The sequence below is a fragment of the Tinamus guttatus genome, unplaced genomic scaffold (assembly GCF_059628265.1).
Source record: "Tinamus guttatus ecotype Peru unplaced genomic scaffold, ASM5962826v1 Tinamus_guttatus_pri_ptg000030l, whole genome shotgun sequence".
NCBI classification, from domain to species: domain Eukaryota; kingdom Metazoa; phylum Chordata; class Aves; order Tinamiformes; family Tinamidae; genus Tinamus; species Tinamus guttatus.
Window position 1 is genome coordinate 3389735 of NW_028288564.1, and position 14206 is coordinate 3403940.

The following is a 14206-nucleotide window of genomic DNA, read 5'->3' on the forward strand; positions in this document are numbered from 1 at the left end:
CCTGCTTATAATTGATTTCTGTAGCCTATTAGGATTTCTGTAGCCTATTAGGATTAGTCTTTCTACAAGTAGATTATCCTGGAATGTAAGATGGCCTTTCCTCCAATAAAGGAGGTCAAGTGTGTTTCTTAAAATCCATCCATCGACACCACAGTTTCATGAACTCTAGTGAAGTTTCAGGAGTACTTCACGAAAGTTGTAAAGACTTGTTCGGAAGGTGAAGGAGGAGGCATTGGCTGTTAATTTTGGTCTTCTCTTTTCCTTTTCTGCAGACATGAATAGGACATTTCCAGATAACGTCAAATTCCGCAAAACTGCAGATCCCTGTTTGCAGCATACACTCTACAACGTGTTGGTAGCATACGGGCATCATAATAAAGCAGTGGGATACTGTCAGGTATGTAATCAGTGTTTCCTGATCAATGCTGCCTTTCAGCAATCATAGAATCATAGAATGCTTTGAGAGTTGGAAGGGACCTCTAGAGGTCATCTAGTCCAACCCCCCTGCACATGCAGGGTCACCTAGAGCAATGGTAATTGTTTTTTTTCTCCATTTGAATGTACAGTTTTTAGGTGGTAAAGCTGATGTATGAGGACAGAATTGGATTCATAATTTTTTTTTTCCCCAGAGAAATGGTCGCTTTCTGCAGGTTTTCCTTGTTGTGTACAAGGGATTATCATATCTCTGCTCCCTTTGTTTTCACTGGAACATGTTTTGAAGAACAGGAAAACCAGAGCTCATGTGACCTCTCCTAGGATCTTAGCTAGCTGATGGGGGGGATGTTTGTGGAGGGGGGGGCATGTTGGGAGCCTTTATTTGGTGGCATCTCAACATTTTGGCAGTCAAGCAGGAAGAAAAATTACCTGAAATTCCATCTGATGCTGCTTAGATGGCAACTCAAAAAAGCTTCTGTTGGCATTTCCAAACTGTGAAGTTTCTTATGGGGACACGAAGAAGACACTAGTTGATTCATGGCAATCAGTCGGGAAAGAAAAAGGCCGTTTTATGGATCAAGCAGAAGCAGGAACTGATACGGATTAAGCAGAAGCAGGAACTGATATGAGCAAAGTCTGTTTTCAGTTCATGTAAAGCCCTCCCCTGTCTCCTCCCTTCTCTCACCAAAGGTATGCGTGCTAACCTGTACCTTGGGCTAGTTAAGGAAGTTAGTCCAGTAAATACACCTACCCCTGAGCTAAAGGAATATGGATTAGTTTGTTGAAACCTGGATAGTAGGCGACTTACAAGGACTTAAGCCTAGACCGAGGCTGATAAAGCTAATTCTTTTGGTGCATGCCAACCTATTTTAGTATCGAGGTCCTTTGAAATACGAATGTAAAAAATGCCTTTTTTTTCCTTGTTTAACAAAGCATGGCCCTTGTATATAGGTAGTTGGACCCACAAACGTATACACTGCTTCTAAACCATGCTAGCTTCTACCTGGAATATATGTCCAATTGTTACTAAAAAGTGTTGGTGTGTTACTTGTTTTCTCAGTGGGCTTGTGCACAGACCTCCAAGGCGGATGCCAGAAGGCAGCTAGAAGAGCCTTGCGCAGGGCTTTTTGCCTCAGATCTCCTCAGAGGATGAATGTTCTCCTTTGTGGCTAAATAGCTAGAACAGAAAGCAAAGGCTGGCATGCATCAGCTTCCCAGTGCACATCTTAAATCAGGGAGCATTGAAAATCACCTTTTCTGCCAGCAAAGCAGTGAACTTCCTTAATATAGATGTCGCGATGCCTCTCGCATAACGAGAGATCTTCTGAGCACTAGAAAATCCAAAGTAAAGGACACACTTCTTTTTTAGTGCTTTGCAGAGCTTTTAGCAGCCAAAGACTGTCCAAGGCAGCATTTCTGTAGCGCTGGTGTGCTCGTGGAGCTCACTGGCACGTCAGCCCCCAGCTGGGAGCGTGTTGGGCTCTGCATTGCCGTGCTGTGACGGTGGCACAGTTTGCTCTCCCCAGTGTAACCAGTGAAATGCAGTGTCTCGTGAATACATGCAGAAGAAGCAGCTTTTTGTGCTTGCCTGCCAAATAGCCCCTTGTCACCACGGCCCCGACTGCCAGGCCAAACGGGCGTGCGGGAAGGCAGAGCTGCCTTGGCAGCCCACGGGGCCGCGCACGGCGGGTCCTGGCGGGTCCCAGCAGCTCCTGCCGCAGCCGCCACCAGGACTCGATGGTCAGGAATGAAGCGTCGGGGACGATGCAGTGTCCCCATAGTCTGGTCGTCTGGGGTCTCGCAGGACCTGCGGTGGCAAGGCGGGCAGGAAAAATGGATTGAAGGCAAGACGTGAGATTCTAGTTTAGAGAGGAGCTTGCAGCTTCCAGCATCTCCCAAGGGCAGGGGTTGTGGTGACGTTCGCCTGCCCCAAGCCCTCGCTGGCAGCCCTGGGCAGATGGTGCTGAGCCTGCCCCTCAGGCAGTGCCAGGGAAGCAGAGCTTGCCGCAGGACAGGACAGGACAGGGAGGAGGCCAAAGAAAGGGATGAAACCCAAGGCGGCAGCGTAACTGATTGCAGCCCTCGTATAGCCTGTGTACAGGTGACTTTCTGTTAGCTCATGAAGACTCCGGGGGCAGCTTGCACCTCAGAGGCAGCTTTTCCGCATCACCGTGCGGATCTGCGGCTTGTGCAGCTGCGGCTGGCATCTTGTTCATGATGGGGCAAAGCAGTCTTCAAAAATTCCCTCAGCTGAGGAAGCCAAGGAAAGTGAAACAGTGTGAATGTAGATTGGTAGCATTGCCCTCACTTTGCAGTGCTGTGGTGGGCATGAGAAACGAGAGCTTTCCGGAGAGCTTTCCGAGGCCATGTGTTTACAGGGAATAGCGATTTGCAGTTCTGCACGTCACCTCTCTGCTCAGAGAGCCTCAGTGCTGGTTGGGCAAATTGTACAACTGGGAGTTGACTGGGTATGACTTGACTACTTTTCACACTTTCTATAGCTTTTTTTAAATTACTTTTCCTGGCTGTTTCCCTTCCATCTGTACACTGGAAGGCAGGGGCTCTAATGGCCAGAGTCATTAGCGAATGGAGTACTGCAGGTGCAAAGGGAAACAAATGTGTACACAGCCAGGCGAGGAGCTGAGCAGCAGCAGCTCATAACATCTGTAATGTTTTGCTAAAGGGCCTTTGGAGGGGCCATTCTCCTGCTGTAGCTGCACCGTCCACCTGCAAGTGTGTGATGTTTGTCATGCACATTGGAATCACCTGTGTTGTTGTGCTAGTCAAGCTGGCCACCCGTTACATCAGGAGAAGGTTTTGGGATTTTTAAAAAAAAATACCACTGTGCTGAATTTTCTTTTAATTTTATCTCTGTGAGCTTCGTTAATAATTCTTGCTAGCTGTCATCCTGCAGGTTTTACAGCTTACTCAATCAGTGGCCCTTATTACTAGATTTCACTTAAAATACCCTCTTGTAGATAGCAGTTGCTTTTGATATTACAAAATATCAGAGGCTAACTGAAAGAAATGAGCCAGAAACACTCAGCTTATAACTCTTAACTGTATGCATCTTAAAGCTTTTCTTTCTATTTCAGGGCATGAATTTCATAGCTGGATACTTGATTCTTATTACAAAGAACGAAGAGGAGTCCTTTTGGTTGTTAGATGCTCTTATTGGAAGAATATTGCCTGGTATGCTAAAAATTTATACAGTTATGTTTGTATTTAGGAGGTTGGCTTTTATTTTTTCTTTGCATTTGTGTCTTTTTTTTTTAGTTTTTAGTTTTAGGTAATAGAATGGACTTTCATGGGCTGAATATTTTCTGTGGATCTGTGTTTAAGCCTGCCTGTTTTATAATCAGGTTTTAGCCCTGATTCAGTGGCTTGTAAAGATGTTGATAGGTGGCTCATTTCTCCCTCCCTGGCTGCAGCTGTTGGGTAAGTTTCTTCCTGTGTTGGTGTCTTGCTGGGGAACAGGACCGGTGCAGGTGTCTGGGATTTGGCACTTCTGCTCCCAGGAATGAGAGATGCCGATGCAGCAGTGATCCCAGAGCAGGACGAAGATGGGAGACGTGCCAGGGTTAAGCAGTGACCCGAGCAGTGTAGCAGTTTGCGTGGCCTCTCCTTGGCGGTAATCGGCAAGGCAGCGTAGCAGTTCCTGCTGGGCATGGGGAGCTTGGACGCTGAACCCAGCGTGACTTTGCAACATGGCAAACGTCAAAATCCTCGTCTGTCCATGTGTGAAGTTTTTGTCAAAGCTCTGTTGTAGTCAGTGATGGCCTAGCCAGGCTGGGGTATAGTCTAGAGGGCAGTTCTGCCCCTGCTAAGGTAGACAACATTACATCTGCTTCATTCAGTAGCGCTCTAGGTTCTCTCGCCTGGATCTCTGAGTACACAAGGGGAGCTCATAAACTGAATCTAGTCCTGTGTGCGAGCTGATGCTCCCCACGTGTGTGAAGTAATTCAAAATGAGAAGCAGACATTAGGCACAGCTGTTCCATACACTTCTAAATATATGTGGGCATGTTCTTGCTTAAGATTTATAGAGGAAGAATGGGTTATCGTGAATTCCTTTGAGTATTGTAAAGGACTGACTGTGGTTGCAAACTCAATGTACAACCATACTCAAAATGGAAGACGGTAATTTTTTTATAAAGAACCTTTGAAAATCCCAGTTGGCCTAGTTTTTGATTTTTGAACAGATTTTTTTTTTGTTTGGCAAACAGTTGGAGGCTGAACACAGTATTACAGCTTCAACTAAGAGGCTTGTCAAAAGCATCCACATCGATGCTTGCATTTCTGTTTCTTTCTCTTCGTGTTTAAGAAATGTGTACATATTTCTTCCACTTTAGAACAAAAGAGAGACATTTTGAGAAAGAAGAACAAAATCCCTGAAGGAATTTTCTAATGCTTTTGAATGATTGTGAGAAATTGTTGTTTACATTGAGTACATCATGCAGGAACTCATTTCTTCCTTCTGTATGAACAGAATGGTTCCACGTAGATCACAAATTGCAAGAGAGGAGACAGGTGGGGAACAGTGTAACACACTGAATTGCTTTGCAAACATTTAAGATTTTATGGCTGTTAAGTTTACTTTTGAACTACAAAAAATAGCCTGAAGAATTGAACTATGTCTGTTGCTTTAATTCAGCCTTGAGAGCCCAGCTAGTGCAAACAGGTAGGAAGGAGACTGAAGGCTGCTGCCTGCTGTGTGACCTGTCACTGGCTGAAATCAGGGGATGTCTCTGCATTGACATCACTGTGTGTGGCATAAGACCCCCAGTGAAAGGCAAGCTTGATTGCAAAGTGATGTTATGGCGACTTTTGCTGTTAATCTTGACAATCTTATATTTTATCTGGGACAAGAGAGTAGTTGCAGAAATACTTATTTGCTATTTTTGGCAAGGGCTTACTTTAATTAGGCTGTCATGATTTCATATCCTTCTGCTACCCATTGCTGGTATCTAAATGACAGAAATTGCTCTGATTTTTGCCTCTTATTTGTTGCATCTCTCCTACTCATTGATGATGAGAAGAAACTCATATTACAAAAAGTAATTGCTGTGGATAAAGATGTGCATCTATTTCAATTTTATATATAGATAGATAGATTTTTATAGCTTCTTTATAGTTGTATTTTTACTACCCTGCAGCCAGGATCTTGTTATAGACTGTACTCTGGATCCAACACCTCCAACAAGGACACTGACCTGAAGTACTGAAGTTAGAAGCCTGGATGCCTGAGTTTCATTTATGGGTGGTGGGAAGGAGATATGTGATCAGAATGTGTCTTTTGGGTCTGCCCCTTCCCCTTCACAATCAAAAATATTTGCATTGGGTAATGCAAAGCTTCATTATCAGAAAACTTGTTGCTGCTCTTGTTTTCCTCAAAAATTTTCATGATAATTCTTTGTCATTAGGTGGTGATTCTCTTTTCTTTCTTTCTTTCTTTTAATTCTCACTACTCTACTAGATGATGCTTTAGTTGTTCATTTATAAAACTCCAAGCATGATGGATAAAATAATTAGCATAATTTCAGCAAAATAAAGTGCAAGGGGCACTCTGCAGAGGTGTGAGTAGCAATCGTACCTCATGTTGTTGCTAACAGTTTGTTTAGCCAGCAGTTTTTGAGTTGGTTTTTCTTTAGTTTCATTGCTGATATTCTGCTCTTGATCCGTTTGCATTTTGACCTGCACGTTTTCTCCTTTCATCACAACAGATATGCCTCCAGGACATGCCCTCTTTTTTCTGGTGTGTCCTGTCGCTGACAGTTAAATCGATTGTAATTTAGGACAATACATTTAAAAAAAAAAAAAAAAAAAGGGTTCTGTGGTGTCCCTAGGAACGCTTCCTTCCCCGGCCCACTCGCTGGATTGCTGCTGCACCCAAAGGGGGTGAGTGTGGGTGTTGCCACAAGCCGGCACAATTTGGGGGGTGTGTTGCTGTGTGGAGGGGTGTGTTGCTGTGTGTGTGTGTGTGTCCCGTTCAACGGGCCAAACATGGCACCGTTCGGCACAGCGGAGCGAGGCCAGGAGGACGGGCGCGTCTCCGGAAGTCGGATCCGTAGGCTGCTGCCTGTTGTGTGTGTGTCACCGCTCAGCGAGGGCTTTGGAGGGATTAGGCGCTTATCTCGTTTAGACACAGTAAGGGGGGACAGAGGCCGTTTGCTTGGCTGTTTGCTGGGTGTTACCAAGAGCTCTTCGTTCGCAGGTTCGCTCCAAGCAGAGGGCTGGCACAGACAGTGCTGCTCCGAACCACCCAAACTGATTAAATTCAAACTGCAGGCCGATGTGGCTTTGCAAGTGCTGGATAGTGTTTTGCATGGCTCTACTGTCCGCTTGTTCTTCTGAGAAATACTGGGGTTTGGGCTTTAAAAAGCATCAGGTGGGAGGTAATTTTTAACTTGGTACTTCAGCATGTAATTTAAGGGGTGTATTTGCCATGGTTTGCATATTTGTGATTAAATGCTGAGTTTAAGAGAAGAAGCGTTTGAGAGGAAATGTGAATTAATGTTAGTGTTGCAGGTACGCCTAAACACAACGGAATAAATCCCACCTCCTCCCTCCTGCCTCCTCACGGCAGGAGCTCTCGGTGCGAGAGCAGCAGGGTTTGTAGAGCTACGGCCGGGTCAGTCTGCTGAATTACTTACACTGAAAGCCCGCTGTGGAGCCTGGCTCTTCCAGGGGTTAACAGTGACCGTCCGATTCCCGAACTAGCCTGCTCATAGCCAGTTTCATATCCTTTTATTCCTGAGCCATCGCCATCCTTCTGCAAAAAGTCTCCCTTTTGTTTACCCGTCACGTATTTGTAGGATTCAGACACATCATTTCTCAGTCGTTTCGTATTCCTAGGATGCTTCAGTCAAGCTCTTTTCCTGTATTTAGGTCTCTGTTCCCTTTTTAGCCTAGTAATTATTTTGTGTGCTTGTTCCCATTTGAATTGATCTTTTTTTTGACCATGTGATCAAAATGTCCTTTTTTTTTTTTTTTTTTTTCCTTCCCTCTCCACTTGCACAGTGTCATTATTTCTCATGCCACAGTGTTTTATTTGAGACAGAAATGTTTTGTTGCTGGTGGCACTCTGCTTTGGGGCTGTGATCTCAGTAATAGTACATGTGTTGCTCCTCTGTTAATACATTGGTTCTCTGGCATTGCCAACATTTTTCTTTTCTGCACCGTTTACTGGAATTCATAACACCTTTTGGCTGAATTGTATTTGCAGGACATTCTTGTCCTGCTCTTATTCGGTATCTCTTCCTGCAATCCTCCAGGTAGCTGGGTCCTTTTCACTGTGTTACATTATTGCTGCCCACGACAGGACCCCTCAGCATTAACAAATATCAGCTCTTCCTTTTTGTCTCCAAGGCTGGTAATAAAAAATCGTGCATTAGGTTGAGTCTACGAGCATTCCTCAAGGGTCAGTCTACCAATTTTCCTTCAGCCTGGTATTTTTTTAACTTTTTTTTTTTAAACCTTATGTACTGCCTCGTTGTTTGTCAGTAATCTAAAAGAAAAAGAGTTTTGAATGATGAAACAGTCACAAACTGGTAGGTTAAGGTGAACTAACCAGCATTATCTACAAGGGCAAAAGGTGCAGTGCAAGATAGCACTTCGGTGTGTAGCTAAGCCACTCCTAGTTAAGACAAATTTCTGCATATTCAGATAATCTGTAACTAACACGTTTCTGGTTTTGAGCTCCTTTCTGTGGCTCTCAGTTGTAGCGCCATAGACTTGCAGATATTGTTGTTTAGAAGCTATGGCTTGGGACAAGGAATACGAATGTCTGCACTGAAAAAATAAATTATGAATCCAGGTCTTGCACTTCCACTGATTAATGTTATAACTTTCTTTCAAGACCAACATACAGACTTCCAGGTTTGAAGGGAAGAGTAGCTTGAGAAATACAAAATACTATCTATGAAATGTTTCCTTTTACACCGCTCTCTTTTGGTTGCAATTAAGCATGTATTTATAACCTTCTGGAGGCTAAATTTATTTTAATGCCTCGATGGCTAGCTGTGGAAACTCTGAATGCAGAACTGGCTACGCAGCTGCAGCTTCCCAGACCTCCTTCTCCACAGGGGAGTGGAAATCTGATTCACATGGAGCATTTTGTTCAGCTGAGAAACGAGAAGGCAAGGGAAGCTGCTAGACCTGAATAGTAATAACGTGCAGCTGAATTTGCAGCTTGTGAAGGAGACAGAAGTGTGATTAAAAGCAAGTCCTTTCACAGAGCAACCCGAGCACTGCGAGCCCCAGCCTGTGGTGCAGAGAGCTCCGCGTGGGGCTGTGATGCTGTTTGCAAAGCAATTATTGCTCACCAAGCTTCCCACTGCAGGTTAGACAGCAAAGAAGTCAAACAACAGGCTTTTACTGTATGAATACCACCATAGACCCAGAAATTTTAGGCAGATTAAACAGTTCCTGGCCGCTTCCGTGCTCAGGAGCGCCCGCCTCCAGGGCCGGTGGCTCTCGCTTCTCCTTCGCGATTCCCTCTGCGTGCCCCGGGCTGGGACGCAGCGTCCCATATCCCGGGAGGGAGCGGGAAGGGCAGGACCCGCCGCGCCGGGGCCAAGGTCGGTCCCGTCGGGTTGGTTTGTGTCGGAGCGCAGCGTGCGGCGGCCCGCCGAGCGGAAGGTGCAGTGCAGGGGTCATCGCGCGCGTATATTTAGAAACCTTGAGAAGCCTGCAATGCTTATTACTAGTAAATCCCATCTGCCAAAGGATTTGGGGCACTCGAGCAAGCAGGAGATAAGGAACGGATATTTTTCTTCCTCACTATGGTGAGTGCATTTATGCTTTTGGAATAATGTTATGTCCTATATATATCTTAAACCACCCCCCGCCCCCCACTGATCACAAGCGATTACAAGTCTTATTAATCAAAGAACAGCCTTGTCTTGCATAAGACAAGAATATACACGTTCTCAGCCTTAATCTGGTGTGGAATATTGCTGAATTTTGGCTATCCTCCAGAAAGAACCAAACTGTTCTAACAGTGCTGAGAAATACTTGGTTAAAGTTTAAATCTTGATTTAAATTTTAGCACCCGCTTCTGTATTTTGCCTTGTAACTTCCTGGAGGATGCCTTCATGTACTGAAAGCAGCGGCCGTGTTGATACCAAAGCTCAGGCATCGAACCTGTTCGGGCCATTCGAAGTGCCGTGGGAGCAGCCTGTGCAGCAAGCCCGTGGATCTCCCCCCATGGCCTCTCTAGGAGGCCCATTTGGCATCTGTGGGAAAAGCCCATAAGGACTCGGTCTGGAGGAGAGCTCGTTTGACACAATTTTTACTGGAACTTTTCTGGTGCTAACTAACTTGTAGTGTTTGCTTCTTTCCAAGTCTTCCTTTACTGGGCTGGAAAGCCCGTAAGGACTAGGGTGATTTTTCTAGGAAGTGCTCAAGTTTGCTTTTTTTTTTTTTTTCTTGCATAAATAAAGCAGATAGAAAAGTTCCTTACAGAGCTCAATACTTTGAGAACTGTTTGCAGCTCATTCTGTCACCTCCCTTCCAGTTTTTCAGCTTCTCACCTGAAACGTGAGTGTCGGAATTGGATGCAGTTTTCTGACCTCATTTTTGCCGGTGTCAGACAGAGCAGTGACATGTTCTCTCCTTCAGTGGAGAATATATCCGAGGATTGCACGTGCTTTTCCAGAGCCAAGACTTGCATAATCTTTATATATCACATTTCTGTTTTAAGATTATGCAAACCTGTTTATATGCTCAGCTGCATATCAAAGTATTTTATTTTTGTGTAATATGACATGTTATGAAAAAGTGCTAACAGGAGGCTTTGAAGTTGTTTCAAAATAAGTTGTAGTGTAATGCCCATACAACATAGCTGGCTACATAAAGAATGGGTTCATGGAAGGATATGTGGTTTTGGAGTAAAGGAAATCATTTTCTTCATGTTATATGCAATACAGCAGTAAATTTTGTCTTCCAAAATGTACCAGAAGTCGCTGTCAGTTTAGCGTGAGAGAGATGTCTGGAAAGCCCAGGTTTGAATAGGACCTGCACTGGTTGGTTTATGCATTTATTATTATTATTATTGTTTAGAAGACTTGAACAATTTACCAAGTTTACAGTTTGACAAGTAGAAGGGATCATCATGCCTCTTACATTTGAAGACTTTTTGCTTCAAGATAAAAACTAATTCCCTTGTTAGCTTCCTTGAGCTCCAAGTCAGAGGATTGGGGATTTCATCCCCTATCCCTACAGCCTGGAGGGCTGGGTTGGTTCCTTCTCCAGATGCCAGGCAGGAATGGTCTGTGTCTGTTCAGCCTTCTGCTTTAAGCCTCCTGCTTCTGACCATGTCTTTGGAGTGATGGACTGGGAAAGTCCCGTGGCTGGATTGTAGCCTTGTTGTAAGGAAGTGAAGAAATGAAATGCTGTGGCTTACATTATCTCACACTTAAAAACAAGTGCTTTATTTAGTGCTGAGGTGTTAGGAATATTTTTCTTGGTGATCAGTGATGTCATTTATTTTAGCAGTGGATTAATAAAATAGTCATTCTTCCTAATCCTACATATCCTATATTAAATCCTGTATTAAAAAAGCCAGATATCCAGGATATCCTTATTCGGCTGAAGTCGTCAATCATTAAGATTCACTATGTGACTGTAAATTCCTAAAAGAAGTTTTGTCTCCTTCACAGGCCTGGCAAGCCATTGGGGTAATTTTTGGTGCATATTTGTGAATCCCCCTCCCTTTGAGGAAGTTCAAATTAAGTATGTAAAAGTGCTTTGTGAATTAAAAACCTTAATTCCTGATACCATCAGCAGCCAGTAAGTTGCAGTGTTACCCCAGGACGTGCCACTCTCTCGGCTGGAGCATCATGGCTAGAGCCAGGCCAGGCCGTTTGGTGAACGGCCCGTGTCGGGTCATGTCTGCCAACTCACTGCTGTTGGGGGGGGAAAAAAGGTGTGTATGGAAGGAGCAATTCCAGTGTGAGTTATTATGGAGTTGTTATGTTATGGAGTTGTTATGGAGCTGTTATATCCTGTCCCGCTCCCAGCGGGCGGCTCGGCATCCCCCGCGCCGCGTGAGGAGCCGCGAGGCGGCTCCTGCCCCCAGCGCCCGCGGGCCCCGTTCGGCGTCGGGAGCCACGGGTGGGATTCGGTGGGAGCCGCGAGAGGGTGCCTGGCTGTGCTCGCCGAGGCGGCGGTGGTGGTGATTTAAAATCATTTCTCAAAATGCTGTAATCAAAAATGACTCCTGTTGACACTAGTGGCTTGGAGGTGACACAAAGGAAGCTTCTGACATAGGTGGGAGGGAGGCAGTGGGGTGAGGGAGGCGGTTGGGCCTTGTGTTTTAAAGGGTGCTTCTGCCCTCCGACGGAACCGCGCTGCTCGCGGCGTTCTGAAGTGGTGAGAAGCTGTGAATGAGGTGGTCGCTCTTGGCTCTGCTTCGAGCTGAGTACTTGGGAACAGAAACAGAGGGCCAGCCTGGTTTGATAAGGAAAATGGAACTATAGCTTGGACCTGTTTTGGATTTCGTTTTGTTCCCTGGAGTATCAGTAGTTTAAAAATAACACAGCAGGATTTGAACTTGCTATTTAGCCACGTATCTGCAGGATATCTCTTCAGCCGGGATATCTGCAGGGGTCGCTTCGGCCAGATACTGCAGAAAGAGCTGGCGTACTCTGGGTTTTCCTCTCTTCCTGTTGAGATTTCCCGGTTTCCTCCCAAGTAGAGGTTGTCCAGCTCTTTATGTCGGGTTCATGATGGAGGTTCTTGCAGGACCTGTTGCGCCTTTCTGCCCTGCACATGTGGAGGAGCACACGTTGCTCTGCCTTCCTGGACAAAGTGGGCTGAGAGTCACCCGTGAGGAGAGAGGAGCACTCAAAAACAGTGCAGGAAGAGCACAGATGGGTATGGGCTGTCTGCAGGTGCAAAGGCACCGCGCTCAGAAGCCGGCTTGGCACCTGATGCAGCCAACATGATGAAACTCGTGCCAGGCTCGTTGCGTGACATTCGTAACTGCACTTAGTGATAGTATATCTCTGTGGAAAGGAAAGCTTTGTGCTGCCAAGGTTATTTTAAAAAATAAATGCTTGTTCAGTAACATGCGAACAGATAAGTTTTTATGGTGAAGGATTCTACACAGGGTTTTTTCCACAGAAGTATGTGGTGGGATCTGTTTCTGTATGGACATAAAACGTGGAACCCATTGCTGTTCATGAACCCAGCCAGTTTCAGGTGCTGGCAGCCCTTGCTTTGACTTTTCAGCATCCAGTCCTGCTCTGTTTCTCATATATATTTACATATATATGTATAATATATATTTATTGTTGTTGTTCTGGGTTCCAGTAGAGTCTACCTTCAGAAAGCAGCATGAACCCACAGCAAGGAGACAGTTTCGAGCAGTGCGTGATGATGTAAACGTAGATTTTTGCCATTTTTTTTCTGGGGAGGAGAGAAAACAACAGCAAAGTTAAAGATGGGGACTCTACCTTAGGAAGTTAGCCACAGTGCGAGTTTTGTGCTCAGCTCCTCACTTCCCTCGTGTCTCCCGGCTGTGCGCGGTCCGTGGGGAGGACGCAGCGTTTGCACATTGCACTTTGGAGGTCACTTTATAGCTAATGCAGCCTCCTCACACCCTGTGTTCTCCCTTAGGTGTCATGAGCCTTACAAAAGCGTTGTTGTGAACGAAATGCTTTAAATAACCTCTGCCTGTGAGAAAAGGTAATGCAGCCCCTTTTCAGTTTTTCGGTTTGCTTAAATACATCAGACTTGGGAGATCTGTCACTCGGTTTGTCCCAGATAGGGTTTTACAGGTTCTTAAAATAATAGTCAGAAATGCTGGGAGATGCTGCAGAGCCAAGGTCCTGTCTGCGTTTCTGTAATACTGAGAATTCATCCAACTGCTTGTAGGAGTATTTATATTTAATCCTGGCATATGCACAACAGACTTGAAGGGTTCTTTAACTTCTGCAGCTCTGACTTGTAAGGTAATTTAGGGCCATAAGAGTACAGCTTCTTAAAGTCTTTATTTTTGGAACCTCTTAATCTATTTGTAAGTGAGAACAAGGTCATGCAGCCCTTAAAGTCTTTAGCTTTATTCCCTGCAAATCTCATTACGCCCTGGAGCGCAAGCAGCCACATCTCAGCCCTGGATGCATCACTGGTCAGATCAGAGGTGTCCTGTGACAGGGAGACACTGAAATGTATTTAAAAAGAAAACACCTTTTCCCAGTTCCTGAACTAGGCCAGGTTTCCAGCTCCGTGAGAGGATGCTGGGGTCTGTGCATGTTGTCTGCATTGGCGTTTGAATCCTGCAGTCAGCGCACCCAGATCGAGAGCTCCACAATCCAAATAGCCTGGTTTGCTTCGTAGCTTGTGACTTTTTCAATGGAGTATCGTGACAAGTTGGGAGGAGAGACTGACTCGAGGCCCCGCTGGGTCATTAACTGCTCCGTGTTTTAGTGGGGTAGTGAGAGGGCAAAGCAGTGAATGGGGGAATTGCACCTAGGTAATGCAAGTTTGGCAGACACTTCACATACCTACCATCAAAATACTTTGTAACATGAAATTAAAATGTGGCAGGATCGTAATGTAAGAGGCTCATCAGAGTAGAAATAGCTTTGTGGTGGAGCTAGCAGGTGGAGCTTGTGCAGAGCAGTTTATAAACAGGGATATTTTGACGTTGGAGGGGAGTTCTGAGCCCGTTACAGAAGGCTGATGAAATAAAGCGCACAGTGAAGGGCTTGTGAAGGGACAAGGGTCAGAACTGGGCACGTTTTGCCAAGGGGGCTTCAGCAGCAGC

The 14206-nt window shown here is 45.3% G+C and overlaps 1 protein-coding gene across 1 annotated transcript in view; it reads left to right on the forward strand.

Moving 5' to 3' along the window:
- Positions 1 to 14206, forward strand: part of GRTP1 (growth hormone regulated TBC protein 1) — a 31659-nt gene that overhangs the window by 13625 nt on the left and 3828 nt on the right. The window contains exons 4-5 of the mRNA XM_088530424.1: positions 273 to 397; positions 3531 to 3627. Of these exons, the coding sequence (XP_088386550.1) occupies positions 273 to 397; positions 3531 to 3627 (222 nt within the window). The remainder of the gene's footprint in view (positions 1 to 272; positions 398 to 3530; positions 3628 to 14206) is intronic.